The 20,883-nt window shown below is 38.5% G+C and overlaps 1 protein-coding gene across 1 annotated transcript in view; it reads left to right on the forward strand.

The window, feature by feature from the left end:
• LOC109463172 (MAM and LDL-receptor class A domain-containing protein 1-like) overlaps positions 1-20,883 on the forward strand; it is a 62,098-nt gene that overhangs the window by 32,451 nt on the left and 8,764 nt on the right. Inside the window, exons 13-15 of the mRNA XM_019759885.1 lie at positions 481-614; positions 1,833-1,990; positions 5,695-5,792. Of these exons, the coding sequence (XP_019615444.1) occupies positions 481-614; positions 1,833-1,990; positions 5,695-5,792 (390 nt within the window). The remainder of the gene's footprint in view (positions 1-480; positions 615-1,832; positions 1,991-5,694; positions 5,793-20,883) is intronic.

Below are 20,883 nucleotides of genomic sequence, written 5' to 3' on the forward strand. Positions count from 1 at the left end.
TGTGGATCCGAATAAAGGCAAAGTCCTGATTGTGAAAAATTACCTAAAGAAAAGGCCTTAAGCATTGCTACCATCGACAATCACATTACTTGTTTGTCAGAGGCATTAAGACAACATGGTAATCCATTCATTTTGATTGTCTTTTGTTGTCGCAAGCTCTTGATGGCATTTCAGTAGTGTCTCAGAAGTTAATTTCAATTACTTAATTCCACCATAAGGTCTCTGGTCTGCATTTGGTAGATACAAACGCCATATCTAAAAAATCCAAATAGGTGGTGCAAGTACATGTATATGCAACACTGACACTCATACTGATCTTGGTACATGGTTTTATTGCAATCAGTTTGCAAGGGTTGAACTCTGAAGTCAAGGTCTTCATGGTGCCACCCTCCGTGGTAAACTATGTGTGCATTTGCTTGCCCCAAGATGGATGTTTGCAATTTCTAACGCTTATTAACTTTGGCTTTATGTCCTCTACAGGTCATTACATGTACATTGAAGCATCGAAGTCAAGGCAAAGAAGAAATGATGTTGCCCTCTTGAGGAGCCCAAAGTTCCCCCCACCAGTGAAGGAGGTCTGGCAGTGCAATTCCAGCGTCTTTGAAGAATGTAAGGTATGATGAGCCCTGCAGGATTCTTTGTTATTCCTATTAAGACTTCAAAGACATGTTAATGATTTTCTTCAAAGACATGTTTGATGAATTTTTTTGCATCTTGGTGAAATGTATGGCTTTTGCACGCTAATGTTTGGCCTACCATTACGTTAATGCAATTGCCATAAGATATTGACTAAACCTTGGTATAAACCTTTGCGCTGATTTTTCCTAGGGCCAAGAAATTTGAGAGCTTTGGTGGCATATTTCAGTTAATGTGATTCTTTTCAAAATGGATTTTGGAGTCTTGGAAGTTGTGTGCTAGAAAGGCAGAAGATGTATTATGCTCCTCAATGGGGTTTGGTCTCATGACCTTTTGTCTCCTTTATTTCTCATTTCCTCAGAACTGAAACTCTCTTTTATCTCTCTCTTGGTTGCCCGAGGTAACAAATTTCATAACTAGCTGAAGTCTTCCATATCTTGCTGATATGCCCACACAGCAATAATACCCTTCTCCCACAGGGTGATGAGCAGGTACAACATAGATGGAGTGCTATAAAAACTTGATCCCCAATTAACGAGCATACAGTACTTTATACATGGTTATGCTTTTTTTGGTAAATGCATTACACTGCACGTAAAATTTAAAATTCACTTGTCTCTGCTAATGCCTCAAGGGGTCCTTTGGACAGGACGGCTCTCATGCACTACGCTCAATTAGTCTGTGTTGCCAGTTTGTACTCTGGTGATAACCATTTTAAGACAACAGCTCTTAGCACAGTCTGTAGAGGCCCAGCAGAGCAATAAGGTAGCCACCCAACCATGCATTCACTCAACAACTCCCAAGTGCACTCATCATCTTCAAGTTGTAGGAAATGGCCTGGGAGAATATCTCCACCCATGTATAATTCAAGTTCTAAGGCACTAAAGCCAGGTTCAGTAAGGAGACCTGTGACCCTATTGGTGCATGCTGTAAGACCCTGCTACTGGTAGAATATTGTATCTGTCACCCATACTGTAAGATGTATAGCAGTAGTGGTATAGGTTTGTTCAGCAGGATGTAAATAGAGTCTGCAAATCAATATTGCCTAGACTTCCAGTCACGCCACAGGTTTCATGAGGCTGCAGGTGCTGGGCTCTGAATTGTTCCCTTATTTGGATCATCTGCTGGGATTAGCTATTGAGTTGGATGCTAGATCTGTACTGTACCATACTGTATAACTTATCACCTCTTGGTAGGTGCGTTTCTTCTACCACGTGTATGGGTATCACATTGGGCGTCTCACACTTCTCGCTGTGCACAACGGAACGGAGGAAGAGCTGTGGAGCTTGTCGCAGCAGGAGGAAGAAGGACGCTGGCTACAAAGCAGCGTTATACTACCAAGGATTACCAGCTGGTAGGTGGTTGCAGACTTCGACAATTGAAATTGTACATTGTACAGTCCTGTGCATGCACAGTTTAAAGTGAATAGTTCTTTGCAAGATCTCTGGCATTGAAGACAAGCAGACAAGAAAATGATAGTGGTGATTTCGATGGCAGCTCAGGTATGTTAATCAGCTGTAGCTGAGCATTACAGCACACATGCATGGGAGGCCTCTGTCTAGCGCTGCTTGCCCACCTAACATGGTTGTCTGAGTCATCTTTTGGTAGTGTGCAGCATCATATTAGAAAAGGTGTAGAATTGAAGTATCATGTACAATGTAGTGCATCTTTCAACCGTTTGTACAATTTTTTACTTAATTCAACTTGCTATTATAGAAATTAGTCATTGAACAAAACCTCATCTAACTACAACGTACATCATGAGTGGGTTAATGATGAGGGAAAAAACTTGGTCAGGGGCAACTAGTTTTGCCCCTGACCACATTTGAGCTGCATATAGGATTATTGATAAGCTTAATTGTATCAAATTGTCCATGCCCATCAGCACAGCACAATAGCAGTAATGCAAACCACACATGTTACATCATCACCCCTAGCTTCAATAATGGTTCTGCCCCTTTGTTCTACCATCTATTGGTCCAACCAGCACACTTTCTGATTCTCCCCTCCAATACATCCCATGCATCGCTCATATTCTTCAGCTCACCGTCTTGGTCTTCTTGACATTGCCAAGGTATTTGTTTAATTTCTGTCCGACAAAATTGAACAATGTTCCACTGTTGTGTAATAGGTCCCTTTTTGTATTATCTTGATAGATTAAATCACATTTATCTGTCCCAAACAGACTGTGATTAAGGATCAAGTGGAGCCATCCAAAATGTCTGATTCACTGATCAAAGTCTTCTGTCAGAATATCTGTAGAAGTTGAAAGATGTAGAATCAAACATTTGCAGGGACAATCAATAGCAAGGATAAAATGCAGATTGAATGCTGTCTGATGGCTAATTTTTTTTTTCTTTCAGTATTATACATTCAAATGTAAGCCTTCATGTAGTGAGACTTTCTAGCCAACAGTTTTTATTTCATTCAGAGGTGCCAATGTCTTAAGCACTATGTTTGCCGCAAAGCAAGAGAGTTCTCATTAATCACTATATATAATTTGACCTAGGCCTCCAGCAAAAAAGCCGGAAATTGAGTGGCTCAGAGCCCATGCTTGCATCTATCTGCTTAGAGGATTAGTCAATCATATTCTTCAATTATTCATAAATGATGCTTCTGGATCTAAATGACACTGCGATTTGGAAGTATCTTGCACACTTGAGTTGGAAAACAGAGGATATTCTCATGTATTGCTTGAATTGAAGCCTTTTTATGGGTTCACCACACCACGAAGTGGTGGTGAACCCATATTGCTTTTTCTGATGTTTCTTCTCCTCCTTCTTCTCCTTCTCCTGCCATTTTTTAAATGGATTCAGCTTCTTCATTTTAGGGCCCGAGGTCCTGAAATTTGGTATGGAGGTACAGTGGGCAAATACCCCTAGGCGTTTTTTAAATTATTGTGATACAGGCTTTTAGAATGGTTTTATTTGAGTTTTTTGGCTGTGTTATAGCAAATGTATTACCTGTCCGTTAGTGTGCCTTGTTTACCACCTTTGGGCATGAGTCATCACAATGGAATGCAGGGCATCAACCAATAGGCATGCAGCTTTCCTCTATTCTTCTTGCTGATTGGCTGTTGGGATTTAACTTGATTAACAGACTGCACAGAGCATTTCCACCTGCACAGAGCATTTCTTGCTGATTGGCTGTTGGGATTTAACTTGATTAACACCTGCACAGAGCATTTCCATACTGACAGTACAAAATGTATGTCTGTATTCAAGTGTTTTGGTAGGGATTTCAAGCTTTCCTGCTCCAGCATTGGAATGCGGGGCATGGACGTTTTTTTTTATTTTGAAAATCAACAGTTTGCATTATGCAATTAAAAATCCTAACCAATAAAGTAGGGAATAGCTATCCAACTGTTGTTTTAGTTGTATTTTACTTCATATTATAGTTATATCAATGTAAATCATTGTTTTCCCTTGTGTTTCTCATTCTTTCCCTGCCATGTCGTAAAATGTGGTGAACCCATCGCTGTATTTGCTCCAAAGCAAATATTGGCCTTTCTAGTTTAAACTGTATTCTTGACATTTTTTGCTTTGTCAGTTATCTGTTTCTGTATAGCTGGTATAACAGCCCATCGACGTAACACACCAGCTATACATGTGTGTGTGTGTGTGTGTGTGTGTGTGTGTGTGTGTCTGCAGGTCACATAATAAGTCCCTTTAAAGGGCAATATAAAGTGACATGGAATAATCTCAAAATTCTTTAATCATCCTGATAAGCATGTTGGCTTTGACATCAGGTGTTTTGATGAAAAGGAGAAAAAAGCAGCCTCTTGGTTCCATGGCAACAAAATACTGTTGGTCAACCAGTACATTACACGACTTATACAGTATAATGTTAAAATCCTCCAGTGACCTTATTGACTTTCCTTCAAATCACTTTGGAAGACATTGCATTCCAGGTTCTATTTGCCACTAGTGAGAGTATTGATTTGGTATTTTCCTCTTTTAGCATTAAATCTTGCTGCCTTCAAGTGAGTGTGCCTGGCATTAACTTCTGACAAATACATCAGGATTACATGTAACTCCCGTTGGTTCTCAGTGCTCATTATGTTCCAACTGAATCAACAGGCTCAAATCAAGCAGTCAAATTTGTAACCAAATTGTGCTCACTGGCAAAAATATTGCAGTTTCACTTGAACTTCAATGAAGATTTTGTGTTCTTGTACAAAGCATTTATTTCTTACCCAGAAATGAACCAGAATCACCATCTCATATAATTGTGATTTGTTAGAGATACCAGATATGTGAATCATTAAAAACACCACGTACTATCTGAACAACCATGGCGTTAAAGGGTTGTGTTTCTACCTCCATGGAAGTTGGAACAACCCATTGGCAGGGAATTGTCATAAACATGTGTTGGTTAAATTACAGTGGTTGTTCCAGTTAATCCAAAGAACCGTTTTCATCTCTTTTCAATCTTTGCAATCAAACTTTGAGATGCCTCACAGCAGCTTCAATTTTGTATACCGGTACATCAGTGATGCGCATTTAGGAGCATTTAGGCCATGTTGATTTTGTGTATGGATGACATACGTGCGTGCATGAATTTTCGTCCGTTTCAAAAAAAAGTTTTCTACCATACTGTAAATCGTACAAAACAGCTGCAAAATGAGCAAATATATATACTGTACCTAATAAGTTGCAAAAAAAATATTGGAAAATGATACCAATGTTGTGGAACCAAATGAAAAAGATGAAAATGTAAAGAAATGAATTTGAAGAGTAGATAATTCGCCATACTATACTCTGTGTCACTACTGTACTTGTTCCACCTTCTTGACCACGTAGATTTCATATTATGAAAGCAACTTTTCTTTTTGTCAATTTTTTTTTATTCGCACGCTCGCAAAGTTTTGGGGTTCCAAGAGGATGTCAAATCAACATGGCCTTACTGTCATGTGAAACTGGTGCTGTTCAACGACTGTTTCATGTTTAGCTTAGTTAGATTTTTGATGGTTTGTTTTTTTGCTACTTGCCACAACCCCTTTGAACTCTGTGGGCTCACACAGAAAGTCTGTGTTTGACCAATGATTTCTGATTTCAGGTTCTACCTACAGTTTGCAGCTAATATAACTGAAGATTGGGTGGAGGGAGACATTGCTGTGGATGATGTGTCACTCAGCCCACAGTGTTTTGGACTAAGTAAGTCAAATACCATCTAATGGTTCCCTTGCTATCTACTAAGTAATGGACTGTAAATATATCTAGTTTAACTAAAAAAACAACAACAGTAACTGTTATTACGCATATACTGAAACCAGCATTCCCACCAGCCCTGTTCATGAGTGTGTCCCCAATTTTAGGTAGAGAATGTAGGGGTCTGTAGGGGCATGCTCACCCAGAAATGCACTAGAGATATATCAGGCATGTAGTACTGTCATTCAAAGAGGCAGGTGTATGTATCCTAGTGGATGAATGTTAATGGAGGTTAGCCTAGGGTAAAGTAAGGGTAGAAAGACAAGAAAAAAAGCTTTTCTGGTAAACGTTACTGGTAGACACATTGTCTGACTGACCACTTTCGAAGTTGGGGCCAGTAACATACATCATAAGATCATTGTACAATCACAAACCAGGAGGAAGTCTATCGTCCGTGAAATATGTTTTGCATAATCTATTTGCATATTGGGTAAAAGTCCTATCCTTTGTCAAATTCCATATTAACATGTTATCATTAATTATGCCAATGACATCCACATTTTGCATAATCTATGCATGGTGAGTTCACCTTTAGCTGACTTACACGTCACACATATGAAATTGTCATCATCAACCACTAAGGAATCATGGCATTTTTATTACCTTCGCCAAGAAGGTTATGTTTTCCTGGCCATGTGTCTGTGTGTCTGTCAACAGCATAACTCGAGAAAGCTTAGATGGATTATCTTGATATTTGGTAGGTGGGTAGGTCTTGATGAGACCTGGAAATGATTAGATTTTGGACCCCCTAGCGGCTTATGGTACTGCAGCTAAACTTCCAGTTTTGATATCTCATGATCTAGACATGCTGGGGTGACAAAATTTGAATGATAGGTAGCTCTCATGCTGGGGAAGAAGTGACATGAGTTTGGGCCCCCTAGCGGCTTGCTCAGGAACTGCAGGGCTATATGTTTGAAAATATTCAAAAGAGGATAACTCAAGAACCGGTGGACAGATCGTCGTGATTTTTGGTATGTAGGTAGCTCAAGTGACGCTTGACATAATTATGCGACAATTATGCAAATCTGAATCTAATCTACATAATTAATGGGGAATTCTATAAATCAGCTGCATTACATTATAGGACTATTCAAGCTTGTGACATATGTAATTGAGAACGAGAGAAACACAGACAGATATTGATTATGTAAATTAACACTTAATTTGCATAATTAATGAGAAAATGTTATAATTCCATAAGGCTAACTGCCTAGAATTTCATACTTGGGGTATTTGAAAGTTAAGTGAAGGTGAACATAATTAAACATAACTTATTCAAATAAGGACCTCATTTGCATAATTTTTGAGGAAATGATAGAATGGCTTTCATTGTAAAATAAGGCTGTCTTTTGATGGTGAATATGATCAACTGATATAATTCATGCAAATGAGGATCATATTTGCATAATCAGGAAGAATCATCTCTGTCAGTCATAAGGTCTCGGACCGGAGTTTCCCTCCGTATTTCGAGCAATTTGACACCCTCAGCCCGACGGGCTGTCATTTCTGTACTAAACGCGGGTCGGAATTTTTCACTCTTTTGGTGGAAAGGGGTGCCGTGCCGCTTATCAATACACTTGATTGATATTTTCTGCGCCCAATTTATTTAGGGGTAAATGAGGCACATCAAAGTACATTTTGAAAAAAGGGGTCATTTTTTTCGTCATTTTTAACCATGGCTGCATGGAAAAAACGAATTTTCCCAGGGTAACGGCTTAGTACTCGAAGAAGCTCAGAACCTAATGTTTCCAAAATTTGAATTTAATTAAAATCGATGTGATAAGTTTATCGCTATCTTCGATGGCCCGAACACACCCAGAACGCATATAGAACGTACCATCCCGGCGGTCAGGCGAAAAGGCCACATAACCATCCGCGCGGACGAATACCAGGAAGTCTTAGCTGGACCACCAACATTACGCCACCTATAAAGGCTACAACTAACAGGCTTTTCAGAAAATACAAAGATATGTACACAGATATTACGATTTCAGGGATATCGCGGCCAAAACATACCATACAAAGTCACGTTTCCGGCGATTTACTGCGCACTTACTTAGACTCTGGTCAGAATTAAACTCCGACCCGGAACCATAAAGATTAACATCATTTGGCATCATTTCATAATTTGTACTTGTTAATGTTCAACCCACCATAGATTATGTATTACAGTCCTATTTCATGCATCCTCCTTATACTTGAACGCACTACCAGCAACATCTGAATTAGATTTGCCATATGATCTATGATTTGATACGTTTCTAAATCAACTGTGAGTTTGCATTCTATCAAGTTGATCGTTGGTTATGAAACCAAATTTTTCCTGTTGCAGTATATGGAAATTGGTGTAGCTTAAATGCATCCTCTAAATATCAATTTTCCCCCTGGTCTCAGCCTCTTCAATTAGTTTTACATAGCCTGAACAGGTGGTTGCAACTACATCTTGTCAAAGATCTGAGCGGCTTTAATCATATGTACACTGATATTACAATATATTTCACTCAGCCCTTAGGCTAGGGCAGTCTGGTGTTCAGTCTATCGTTGCTTTAACCGGCTCTCTTCGGGGCTGCAGGAGCTCCGTGCATTGTTTCCAGCTCCTAAGCTACATGTGTAGGCTTCCCTGTAGGTTTTGCATGACAGGAGTTTAATTAGCCTACCACAATGGCTAAGAAATTTCCTGCCGTGCAAAACTCTTACGTCTGCAAAACTTCTGCCTGGTGGCCAGTTGAGCTGAGCTGGGTGGGGTAAAACTAGAGAAGAGAGCCTGCCCCAACCACAATAAACTGGACACCAGGCTTATTCTAAAAATTTAGTCAACCTCCATGGCTGAATTTTGGTGCTACACACTTGCTTTGCACACACAAGTTGGCAATGGTTAGAGCTATGAGGACCATTGCTGGACAGGTACTCCCTATGGAATGAAATCTGAAAAGATATTTTCAAAATATTTAGCAAGGACTTAACGAATTTCAACCGGAAAGAAGTGGTTACCTGTCTTAAAGCAAGGAGACCTCTGAAGCTTACCCGCACACCTCTGGGTGCACCTCAGTTGCAAATGGTTCTTCCCATTAGAAATCTTCTGATGTTGAAAAGGGCATTGTATTCAGGAAAATGATATATAACTGAATGAATGAACCAATTGGTGGACATTGATAGAAGGGTTTGTACAATTATTCCCCTATATTCCGGATGGGGCCCCACTTTTTGATATGCCCTCATACATCACCACTTGGTGGATGTGGCAGTGTCTTCAAACTTTGGCCAGAAAGACTTTGAATCATCAACGTTTTTGCTACTGAGTACTGCTTGTATTTGGGTGCTGGAGATTTCAGAGAGACAAAATATTAAAAGTACAAAAAAAAGATATAGCCTGCTTTGTCAAATAATGGCAAAATCCATCAGTCTCAGACTCATCCGTCTAGAATACTTGCACTTCACAAGCTTATGTCTATCATGCTTTAATAATCAAATTTTTAAAAAGACCACAATCGCACACTCACGTCAGGTAAGAGATATATCCTTTGCAATAGCTGTCTGCACATATAGACATTCATTTCCTGGAGATACGCAGTGTGGTTTCCAAACTATGTTTCATGTTTCTTGATGGATGTCAAGTCCAGATGTAAAAATCTAATCAGAGGAAATGAATGTGACTAGGATGAACAGCTCAAGCTTCACCAGCATGCAGAAGTACATCATTAAGTTTTATCATCCACAACGTGGTGGAGTGAGTGTTGCTTGAGAGATCAAAGCCACACTTTCCTCTGATAAGTTGAAAGCAGACTGCAGCATTTTTTGAAGTTTATATTTTAACTGCAAACTATGACATGCATGGGCTGATAGTGGCTCTCACGAGACACTGGCTACGGCACAGAAGACCTTAAATCAGCCATTGCAGACCGGGTGGTGTGGGGAAGAGAAGTGCAGCAGCTAACCCCGCCCCAATGAGTCAATGGAAGATGATGACTGCATCTTAAGGCCACACCAATTGAATTTGTTGGTTCGATATGAAATATGAAGCAACAGGGCAAAAAGAATAAAAAAAATAGAAATAGGCCTAGGCATCCTATAATAGCCCCAAATGGTATGATGCTTGAGGAAACATGAAATCAATGTCCTGGGCTGGCTTGTAATTCACACAATGAATTTCAAACTTTTAATCAAACCATTGCATTGATAGATGGAAAAGCTGACAGTAACATATCTGAAGAGATGTCTTTCTTAAACTGTTGGGGCCAAATATGAACAATTTGAAGTTGATTCAGAGCCTGAAATGTTTTTTTTTTTTTGCAAATCACAATAAAATGAAGTGACCAAAACTGAGAACCAATTGATCAAATTGGTTTGGCCTAACTTGAGTGTATGTTGCACCATCTTTAAAACGAGGTCTTGCGACACAACAATCATCATTCTGCATTTCCTGTTTATCATGGTGAGGACAAGGTGATGCAATATGCAGAAGCAGAGACTTAGTACTTTTTATTACTTACAAATATTAAGTAGCTCTTCTTGGCTTTGTTTGAAACATTTTTGAAGTGTGCAGTTATGTCCTCCTTTGGCTGATGCTGTGTAAGACCTTGCTAAATTCCTTATAAATAAGAAAACATTTGTACATGTATGTAATGCAGGCAGTTGGCTTTTCTGACTTGTAGTCTCTTGAATACTGGTAGCCCAAAGCATCAGATCTATGCTTGGTGATTGATTGTGTCGTTCAATGACACAGTCATTCTTTTTGCTCTGATTGATTAGTCTATTCACAAACACCAGACAGTGTCATATATCACAAAACAATAATGTCTGTGTGAATGTGTACAATTATCTTAAGTGGTCACTGTCTGTGCATTTTGCCTCTGTGATAGATGCCCCTGGAATGTTTCAATTAACACTGAGCTTCCTTCCTTTCAGTCATCTTTTGCTTGTGTCTGTTGATTTGCCAAGTAACTTTCAGAGCTACCACTTTTGGTATTGACCAAGGTCCCATTTTCATTAAAAATTGTGTACATTGATTTTGATTAAAAAATGCATTTTAAACCAATGAAAGGTCTTGGGCATGACAGCATATAAGTTAAAGAAAAAAAGCTGCTTGAGACAGTTTCAGCAAAATCAGATGTGGCAAACCAGATGGTGTGGATGCAAAGCAACTTGATATGTTTTTTCTCTGAGTATATAGGCCATACATTTAATTAACCTTAGGGTATTTGTGGCTTTTCAGAGTCTGTCCCATAATTTAATCAATGGCTGCAGTTGAAAAAGCCTCCAATTCTCACTGGACCTACAGTGGCGCAAGAACTTTTATCTCACTGAGGAGAGCTTTGATCTTGCTCCTTGGAGATTGAGAATCACAAATAAACTGAAACCAACAAGGCAGGTTTAAAAAATGGCATAAAATGCCACAGTTAAGAATCTTAGAAGAATTAAATACAAGCAGGTTTTGCTATTGGAACTATTAAAGGATTTTTAAACATAGGATCTGGTGTGAATGAATTCTCTGCTCCTAGCAGCCAAACTGACTGGAGGTGGCTAATTACCCTGGCAGGGAGAGATCATATACAAGCTGCATTTGGACGCAACTGTCTTCAAACAGAATTGGAACTGGAACTAACAGGATTTTCTATCCATGGGTAGATAGAAAATTTGATTTGAATGTAGCGGTGTATGGTCACAAGCCCTCAAGGAGGAGGCCAACTCCTGACAGCAATTGTGTAGCATTATAAGGCTAGCATCTTTCATAACTTGTACAGAATCCATCCACACCTTTGTTTCACTACAGCTGTAGCAACAGTTATACATTTGTCTGCTTTGATTGGTCTCTGGGAGATTGATCCAACTGATATCCAGAATTTCAATGATGTTAAAATGTGACATGCATGCTGTACAAAATGAGATTTCCTGTATCCTTGAGGCTTTATGATGTTAGCCTGGTTACCAAACCTATTATAGCTCCCGAGTCCTACATCCTCTCTGCGAGAAGATGAAGGACTCGGGAGCTATAATAGGTTTGGTAACCAGGCTATTATGATGTACTTCACATTTGATTAATATGTGCAAACTGCAAGCGATTTCAGGTTACCATCTCATATGGCAGACAGTTTTGTAAGAGCTGCTTAGCCAACAAAACTTTTCCAAATACTATCGAAGAGTTTTTTTTTTTTTTTAAATCAAAGAGATGCTATAGTTGTCCAGCAAGATAATTGTTAGTATAGATTCTCTAGTGGGAGTAAGGAACAATTCTTGAAGCAGGAGCCCCTCAAAGATGTTGCATGGGAAGACCTCTGTTTGTAGGTAAATATTGTGAAGGATTAGGATTCTGTGGTGATCCAGTAGAGTAAAATGAAAGAAGCAACTAGCCATTGCACACTATGTGAAATATCCATCAAATTATTAGACTGTAATCATTATGCTATTGGTAATAACAAATGTATATGACATTGTTAATTAAAGCATTTTTGGAAAAGGTTGATAGGGATACAATGTATTTCAAATTCATAATATATAAAACCTGTTGTCTCATTCCATCAGGGACTGTGGTTGTACATTTAGTCTTATCCCTGCACTGTGTGGGCTTTTGTTTAAAGCTTTGGGTAGATGGGAACTATCAAAACGGAACAAATTAAGGCTATTTGCATGCATCCATAAAACCAGTTGTGTAATCTCTGTATGAGGGCTTTCTACTGATACCTGTGCCATGCTGTTTAACTTCTTAATAGAAAGATCTTTGAGGCCTTTGTAGAGGTTAACTGCAGAAATAGTAATACATGTACATGTAAGCTATTCCTCAAGTCAAAGACAGGCATATACATTAAATGTGATGTACATGTAGCACAGTAAAGCAGTCAGGCTTGAAATGTAATTCTTGTACTCCTGAGACAACCAATGGCAAGAGCTTTATTGAGTTTAAAGCCAAGGAGTCAAATCTTGAACTATGAATATCCATTTTTAATTTGCACAAACAGCTGCAGGAGAAAGGAAGCTGTTAGAGTCCAACAGATTTTTCTTCATTAGGCCACACCTATTTAATTTGTTGGTTCTCAGATTTCTTTCAGAAAAAATATAAAGCAACAGGGGAAATAAAAAAACAGGCCAAGTCACCCTTTGACAGTCCGAAATGTTATAATAGGAGTCATGAAGTTGACATACTAGGGCTGTTTTATAATTCATTCAATGAATTTTGGACTTTTAATGAAGGCACTGTATTGCTGGATGGAAAGAAATTAACAACTAGGAAGACAAGGACCTTTATTGGGGCCAAAATATGAGCAGTTGATTCAGAACTTAAGATCATTTTTTTGCAAATCAGAAAAAAATGAAGAGGCAAAGAACCAATTGATTAAACTAGTGTGGCCTTACATGTATGTCAAGGGATAAAAGGCCAAAAATATGTCGCATGGTTGTCTGTTGCTTTGTTTCTTGAACTAGTTGCCAAATTCTACAGGCTGATGTTGAAACGTGATATGCTTGGTGAACAAGACAAGTTTTCATGGATCCCTAAGGCTCCATGGTAAACATTATGTCTAATCAATATATGCGAACTGCAGGTGATTGCATGTTACAGCATCATATCATCATTTGGTCTATGGCAGTCTAATCAATAAGCCTGTACCAAAGGTTCACTTATGTCCTGTCAAGGAGATGCAATTATCCTTAACTGTGGGCTGTGCTTCCAATGAGTACATTGACCTCTATTAAAAAAAACACCAACGAAGATACTAGTATTTAAGTCATGCTAGTGTCATACAGGAGATTTGAGCATGGAAACTGAAGTGATATTGAAATGAAATAATGTTGCAAATTCTAAGGGGTCACACCTCAGTTTATTTCAGGTTTTTATTTGAAATTTTGAGAGCAAAAGCAAAATTTGAAATTTGGAAGCAAAAGGACTGTTCCTTCAGCTACAAGACCAACTGAGATTTGTTTCTTCAACCTCTTAAATCTTGAAATTAATAGAAAAGACATTATTTTAATACCAAAATTAATACACAAAATTCAGATTGTAATGGCAATATTTGGGAATGGGAATATAGGATAATCCCATAGGAAAAATTTTCTGGCAGAAATGGCAGAAATATATGTACACAAACCTGAAGTACATTTGTGTCATTTATGAAGAAAATCTTAGTGCTGTACGTTTTAACCATATATGGCACAAGGTGCTGCAAATCTTTTTATACAACACCACACCACCGGCTACATCTGGGTCAAACACATCACTTTCGACATGGAAGAATACCTGAAAGAAAGGCTCTAGGCTGATATCAATTTTCTCTCCCCCAAAATACCACTTGTTACCCTTTTCATTCAGCCATGTTAGTTTCTGATGTCATTTCACAGCAGATTATGAGAAATATTAACTCAAACTTGGACCCTCAAAACCCTTTGTTGCTTTTTTCCTGCGCACAACCTCAGACCTCTGTCACTGAAGAATTAGGTTGTGCACCGTTAAATCGGATCACTTTCCCTTTGGGCCGAGGAGGTGAAGGTAATCCTGTTAGCAGTTTGTAAAGGTACCAACATGAGATATAGCACCATTGTTTTTATAGTCTGACCATGGCAGCAAACAAGCTCCTACTGTGAAAAAAGGCAAAAGGTTTCCTTTGTCAAAAGGTGATGCCAGATAAATTTGACACTTGGTGACTTGGTTCACAAGCTTAGATAAGGTAAGCCATTGTTATATGTTATTGATTTTCTTGGAACTAACTGTTCACCTCAGGACTTTCTCTACTGATATATAAATGTCCAGCAACTAGATTTTATCATTATTTACAGGTTATTACCAGTTACATACATTTCAGCACCCAGGACAGATACTGGTTGAATCTGAGTTGTTATTGCTTGAGGGGGCTCTTTACAATGCTCACAATTAGGACGCATATGATCAGAGAGAGAAAGATATTGATGCATATCTCTCAGGAAAAGGAATTTTGATGAGCCTTTCAAATGCGCAGAGACTATCATTTGGGTGAAAGGAGTGCCAATTATGCAGCTGATCTTCCAGACAAGTGGCCAATTACATAATGTTAAGCCTTTCAGAGAAAGAAAATGCCTGAGGGACAGTAATACAATATTTTTCCATCACCCAAACAACAGTATAGAAAGGACTTAAAAACAACGTGTATGTTGCAAATCTAACCAAGTTGAACATTTATCTGACATTTAGTTTTTGTCTTTTTTCTTGCAACGAAATAGATTTCCATGTTGTGAGTATATCATAAAACTATAAAAATGCTAGAAAGCATCACTTTAAGCACATTAATCTTTATTTTAGTGAGCCATAAATCATTAAAAAAATTCAATATTGGGGCTTTGTAGCAATGTGGACCTGCTTATACCAGGTGTGTGCGTGTTACAGAGAGTCACCATGTGTTAGAACACAGCAAACACAGCAGCTTCATTCAAATAGTTTTTACCATCATACATGAAATCAAAATTCAAGGAATACTGTTAAATGGGCACTCCTTCTTGAACTGAGAGAAGAAGTATACATGTAACTACTTGTAGATTTCAAACTTTTCAATAATAGAGGCACAGATTTTGTTGACTGGTGTCAAATGTCTGCACTTTGCAGGTTGTTTGGAAACATTTCAGTAACTGTAAGCCCACTTAGTGGTTAAAATGTGAGCACATGGTAAATTCAAATGTGCCCAAAGTCATATAGGTCTTGGTAGGTGTGGCCATTGGTGGTCCTGAAAGGGGTCAGGTGACCTTTTAGACTCACTAGACAAAGCCTCAGAAGTGAACATTTGAATATTTGTAGTCAAACTTGGAAAGCCTGGCACCTGAATATAGATGCTGCAGCCTCTGTAGGATTTGTTCCCAGCCACATTTTCCCGGGTTGTCATACAATTTTGATGTCATAGGATTTGCCAGCAGGTTGTGACAGAACCAACCACCAACAAGGTAGCCCTCTTGCTAACAAGATGGCTGAATTTTGTACAACATATGCATCATTGACGATTCCATGGATGTCCTCAGTACAGAGTTCAGCATACAAAGTTACATACATACATACATACATACATACATACAAAAAGTCAAACATACATACATATAGCACATATGACATATATATATATATATATATATAGAGAGAGAGAGAGAGAGAGTATATGACATGGCCCTAATCTATATGTCACAAATTATATGCCAGAGATAAAAGAGCATGATTGGACTACAATTCCATTATATTTCCACAAGGTTTTTTAAATCAATCTTAACCCGACTCTATTAGGGGCCTCAAATCGATTTTCCATATCCTCAGGCCTAGCAACCGTCTATTGGTGGAAATCATTCTGAATTAAAAAAAAAACTGTGTATGGGAATAAAGGATATCCCTCTAGCTACAAGAAGAATGGAATTTTACTTTCTTTAACCTCTCACATTTTAGTAAATTCTAAAATGGGGAAATGGGAATTTTCCAATGAAGAAGTTTGAAAAAAATTGGCCATTTTCACATGGACATATCCCATCACCTTTGATTTAGCCACCAAAATAACTGATATTGTTGGAAACAGAAAATCATGAAATCAAAATCAAGTATAATAAAAAAAAGCATGAAAAAAATCTTAAAAATTCCAACTTAAAGGTAGTCTGACTAAATTTCCATAGGGGTACCAGTCTGAGAAGTGAGTTGGCATCCCTGTTGGAATCCCTGTTGGAATCATTGCATGGACCAAGAATGTCTTAAACTTACTTGCACAGACCATGGCCAGAGGTCACTCAGGTTACATGTATAATGTAGAAAGTAAGACGAAGGAGACACAAGACTACTTAAGGCATGCAAGATGTATCTACATTGGTATTATAATGATACCTGGGTATGGAGCATGTGATCAGGGGTTACTACCAACTTTCTAATAGGCACATGCACACACAGCCTGGCAGGCAAAGAAAGAATTAGTTTGATCAAATCAAAGAAATGTCAAGGACAGAACCAGGCTTTGACTGTCAGAGTAGAATTCATAGTCACAGAATAACAACAAAGAGCCTGATAACTTATGACAGGCCCTTTGGCTGAGGGTGCCTGGATGAAAAGGGTGTAAAGCAAGAAAATTTGCTGCAAATACAAGTATGTATGAGTTTTTATGAGTTGAGTCATATATATATGTAAAAGTACCTGACTAAAGAAAAAAGTCTGAATACTGCAAACTAGATACTGGATGCCATAGTGGATGGTGTTAAAATGCATTGAAATGGTATAAAGTATAGAGGTACTTAATAATAAGGATTACTACTTGAAAAACAACCTTTGTGATAAATGATGCAAAACCATATAAGTAGGACCATTCATGCAGTCATACCTCTTTGTCGTACAAAGCAATAAAACAAGGTATTATCCAGTGAAGCATGTGTAGTGACATTTTTTCTCTGTTAGTCAGGACTGCATATTTCATCCAATTTTTCTAAATTGTACATCATTAAAGTGCCTGACATCTAACCTTCCTTTGTTATCTCAATTGCTCAATTACACATGCATCAAATGTAAAGACTGCCTTTTGTATGACCATAACCTTTGTTCTGAAGAGAGTGATGGTCCATAGAAAATTCTCCTCTCAATGATGACAGGTTCAGCTGCCATGTACAGATTGTGATTTTATTGTAATTTCATTGGATTCTTATCATAACAAAATATGTAAAAAATTATAATAATACAGCTGTACTGTAAAGTCATCTAACCAGCTTAATTAAATTATGCCATTTAAAGCTATCAGTTTCCCATATATGTATGATTACTTTATTTCCTTGCTATTCAATCCTATATCTTGTTCGATATCTTGTTTTTACGTACATTTACATGTAGGTAGGTCTTCATCTCAACCTACATGTACATTGTATCCTTCAAGCCTTGCCACCTCTATGGTTTGAGAAATGAATGGTCATGTCTTCATTCCACATTGACGGGTCCAGATGTTTTGCCAACAAATAAAGAACAGACAAAGTGAAATTGATGTTACTGTATGTGACAAGCAAGCTCTGAATGACTGCCACTAGAAACTGGACAAGGTCACATATGGTTGAGGCACACATATACAGGAAGTGCAGTATATTGTTACCAGTAATGATGATTGGGAATGTAAGTGGCAAAAATATCTAAAAAGCTACTGAACATGGAAGTAAATCGTTAGTACTAGTATCTCTACTCCTTTTGGACATTAAAGATTGTAAACTTTAACATTAAATCTAGTTTATTTTACACATGTATCAGTAGGATACAAATTAAAAATCATCCCTGTTTCTAATATGCTGTAACAGGGCTTACCTTACACAAGACCATGAATTTTGACAAAAAATTTATACATATACACACAACAAAAGTTCAGCTATGCTGGGGAGCTTTTGAGATGTACTCTGTCTCTTCATCAACCCGATTAAGATCTTGTTTTGGAGTTCTCTTGTCATGTGACTTGATGGGATAATCATGTGACAAGAGACAGTCATATACAGGTTTCAGGTAGTGACGCCCCCTGTCCTTGTTTAAGACCATGAATGTTTTCCTGTGGGGGCACCAGTGCACACAAATATTTTTGTAGGTTTATATGAATGTATACTAGTATACAGCATATTCTTGACATCTAAATAGAAATAATAGAAAAAAGCACAAAAAATAATAAAATCAATAAAAAACTTAATTTGCTGTTTAAAATAATTTATTATTTTAGATGGGGCAGCCAAAATTTGTCCACCCACGTTTTTAAGTTTAAGCATTAGTGCAGCTATTAAAAAATGATGCCCGTGTAATGATGTCAAAATACAAAAATCAGTTCTACATGAGCTTGGTTTTCTGCCACAACATGGCATAAAAGTACCTAATTCATAGATTTGGTACCGGTATGACTATGGGGAAGTAACTGAATTGTAGCAGCCCAACGCTTGTTTGAAGGACTAGCTAATAAGCCAGATGCAACCAACAGGCTCAGTTGGATACTCAGGCTTGCCGGCAACACAGGACTGTTTCATTACTCCTACAAATCAAGCAGTCAATTTGGTCTTTGTCGTTCAGCCAGGTGCAGGAGACTGAACCGTAAGTGAAAGCTTCTCTTTAGAGGTACTTTTGTTAGATTCATCTCATTGCAGATGCCAATTTTGCATAATTGTCAAACTAAGATGATGCCTCACACAGTCAGATTGGATAGGCATGGCCGATAGCTGGTGGGCTGTAAGCTACACTGTTTTTAGCTTGGGTTAGTTTGCCTACTGATTACATGTAAGGAGAAAACAGATTTGCATGCAGTGTCCCTTTGTCCTTATCCTTGGTTGGGACAGCAAAGGCTTTACACAAGCATGACAAGGGAGTAGCGCCAAACCTTTCCAGGATATGTAGCATGAAATGGCCAGGGTGACATAGCATAAGAATAGCAAAAAAATCCTTTTGCATGAACCAGTGCCAAATACTATTTGTCAACCCCAAATATATAGATGCAAAGGTGTCACATTTTTTTTCTTACATGTAACATAATATTGCTTTGGAGTTTTTCTTTGCTTCTTCATGCAACAAAGGTGGCTGGCCTCTACATTTTTGTATCCCTGAATGGATGTTCATTAAGGACTTCTTCTGTATCATGTGAGTCATTGTGACAATGAGTTCTCAATTCATGTGAAAACAGGTCTAATCATGGACATTAATGCATTGTAGTAAAGTGTACATCGAGGTCTTTTCAGAGCTACAGGTTCCAGGCTGTAAGATGTAGGGAAGAGAAAACCTTCCTTAAAAATACAAGTCAAACTCAACCCTCTTCCTTCACATTCCCAAAAACGAGTTCTTACCTTACGTACCTGTATAGTACCATGAAAATAATGAAGTCTGTATTCCTATTGAAATCATTCAATAGCATCTTTCTTATCAATGGCTTCAAATGAAGCATGTTGCATTTGTAATGGGGTGCTCTAGCACTGCCTCAGTACATCCAGCACTGTGTTATATCAATATATTAATGTCATGAATGAAGTTTGTATTATTATATTTTGAAATGTTTCAAAAAGAGAAGAAGCCATTAGAACTTAGATTGATACTGCTTAGTACCTTAATAGTTTTTAGTTATTTCACTCCATACTTTAGTATGGAGGGAAATACTGTTTTTACTGATGATTCTCCTCCTTCTTCTTCTTCTCCTCCTGCCATTTCTTCAAATTGATTCAATTCCTTCATTTTTGGGCCAAACGACCTGGAATTTCGTATAAAGGTAGAGTGGGTAAATACCCCTAGGCGTTTTTTTATTTTTTGATACAAGCTTTTACAATCGTTTTATTTGCGTTTTTAGCTGTTCCCATAGGAAAGTACTGTGGGGCGTACGCGCGTGACATAATAAGAAAGGAATTCGGGGGCGGGCCCAAATATGGGCATGCAAGCATGAACCTGACGCAGCCTAATCTTTTCTTCTTGCTGATTGGCTGTTGGATTTGATTGGATTAACTCAATTAACACCTGTTCAAAGCCATTCCATTTTGACAGTATGAACTCAAGTGTTTTGGTAGGTACAGCACAGGCCACGAAATACGCATCAATTTTCGAGGGACATTCTGCGGGAGAGTGCAGGACGCTGTGCGGGACTTCCCTCGGGAGAGTGCGGGACGTCCTCCGGGAGAGTGCGATACGTTCTGCGGGAGAGTGCGGTACGTCCAGCGGGAGAGTGCGGTACGTTCTGCGGGAGCCAGACATTTTGCTCTTCTCTGTTGGAACAACGCAAGTTGGAGGTCAATGACCTGCGCCCGGCGTGTAAACAAGATTGGACAGGGAGCGGCTGTAATATCAAAGGAGCCGGCGGCTTCTGCTAGCCGGGTTGATAGTTAAGTAACATCAAGGTGGTTCAAAAGCAAACCTGATAAAGAAGGAAACCCCGTAGTTAATAGTTGAAAGTCTTGGTGGCTTGAGGCGATCGATACCGCCATGCTGTTTACTTTATATGACATACAATGCAGTGAGTGATGTGTATCGCAACGAGTTAGCTCGGTTGGTAACGCGCCAGACGGCAATCCCAGAAATTGTGAGTTCGAACCCCAGTGCATCGGATATTAACATTTTAAACAATTTTATCATTTTTAACAA

The sequence above is a fragment of the Branchiostoma belcheri genome, unplaced genomic scaffold, assembly GCF_001625305.1.
Source record: "Branchiostoma belcheri isolate BF01 breed outbred unplaced genomic scaffold, Haploidv18h27 scaffold123, whole genome shotgun sequence".
In the NCBI taxonomy this organism is placed as follows: Eukaryota; Metazoa; Chordata; class Leptocardii; order Amphioxiformes; family Branchiostomatidae; genus Branchiostoma; species Branchiostoma belcheri.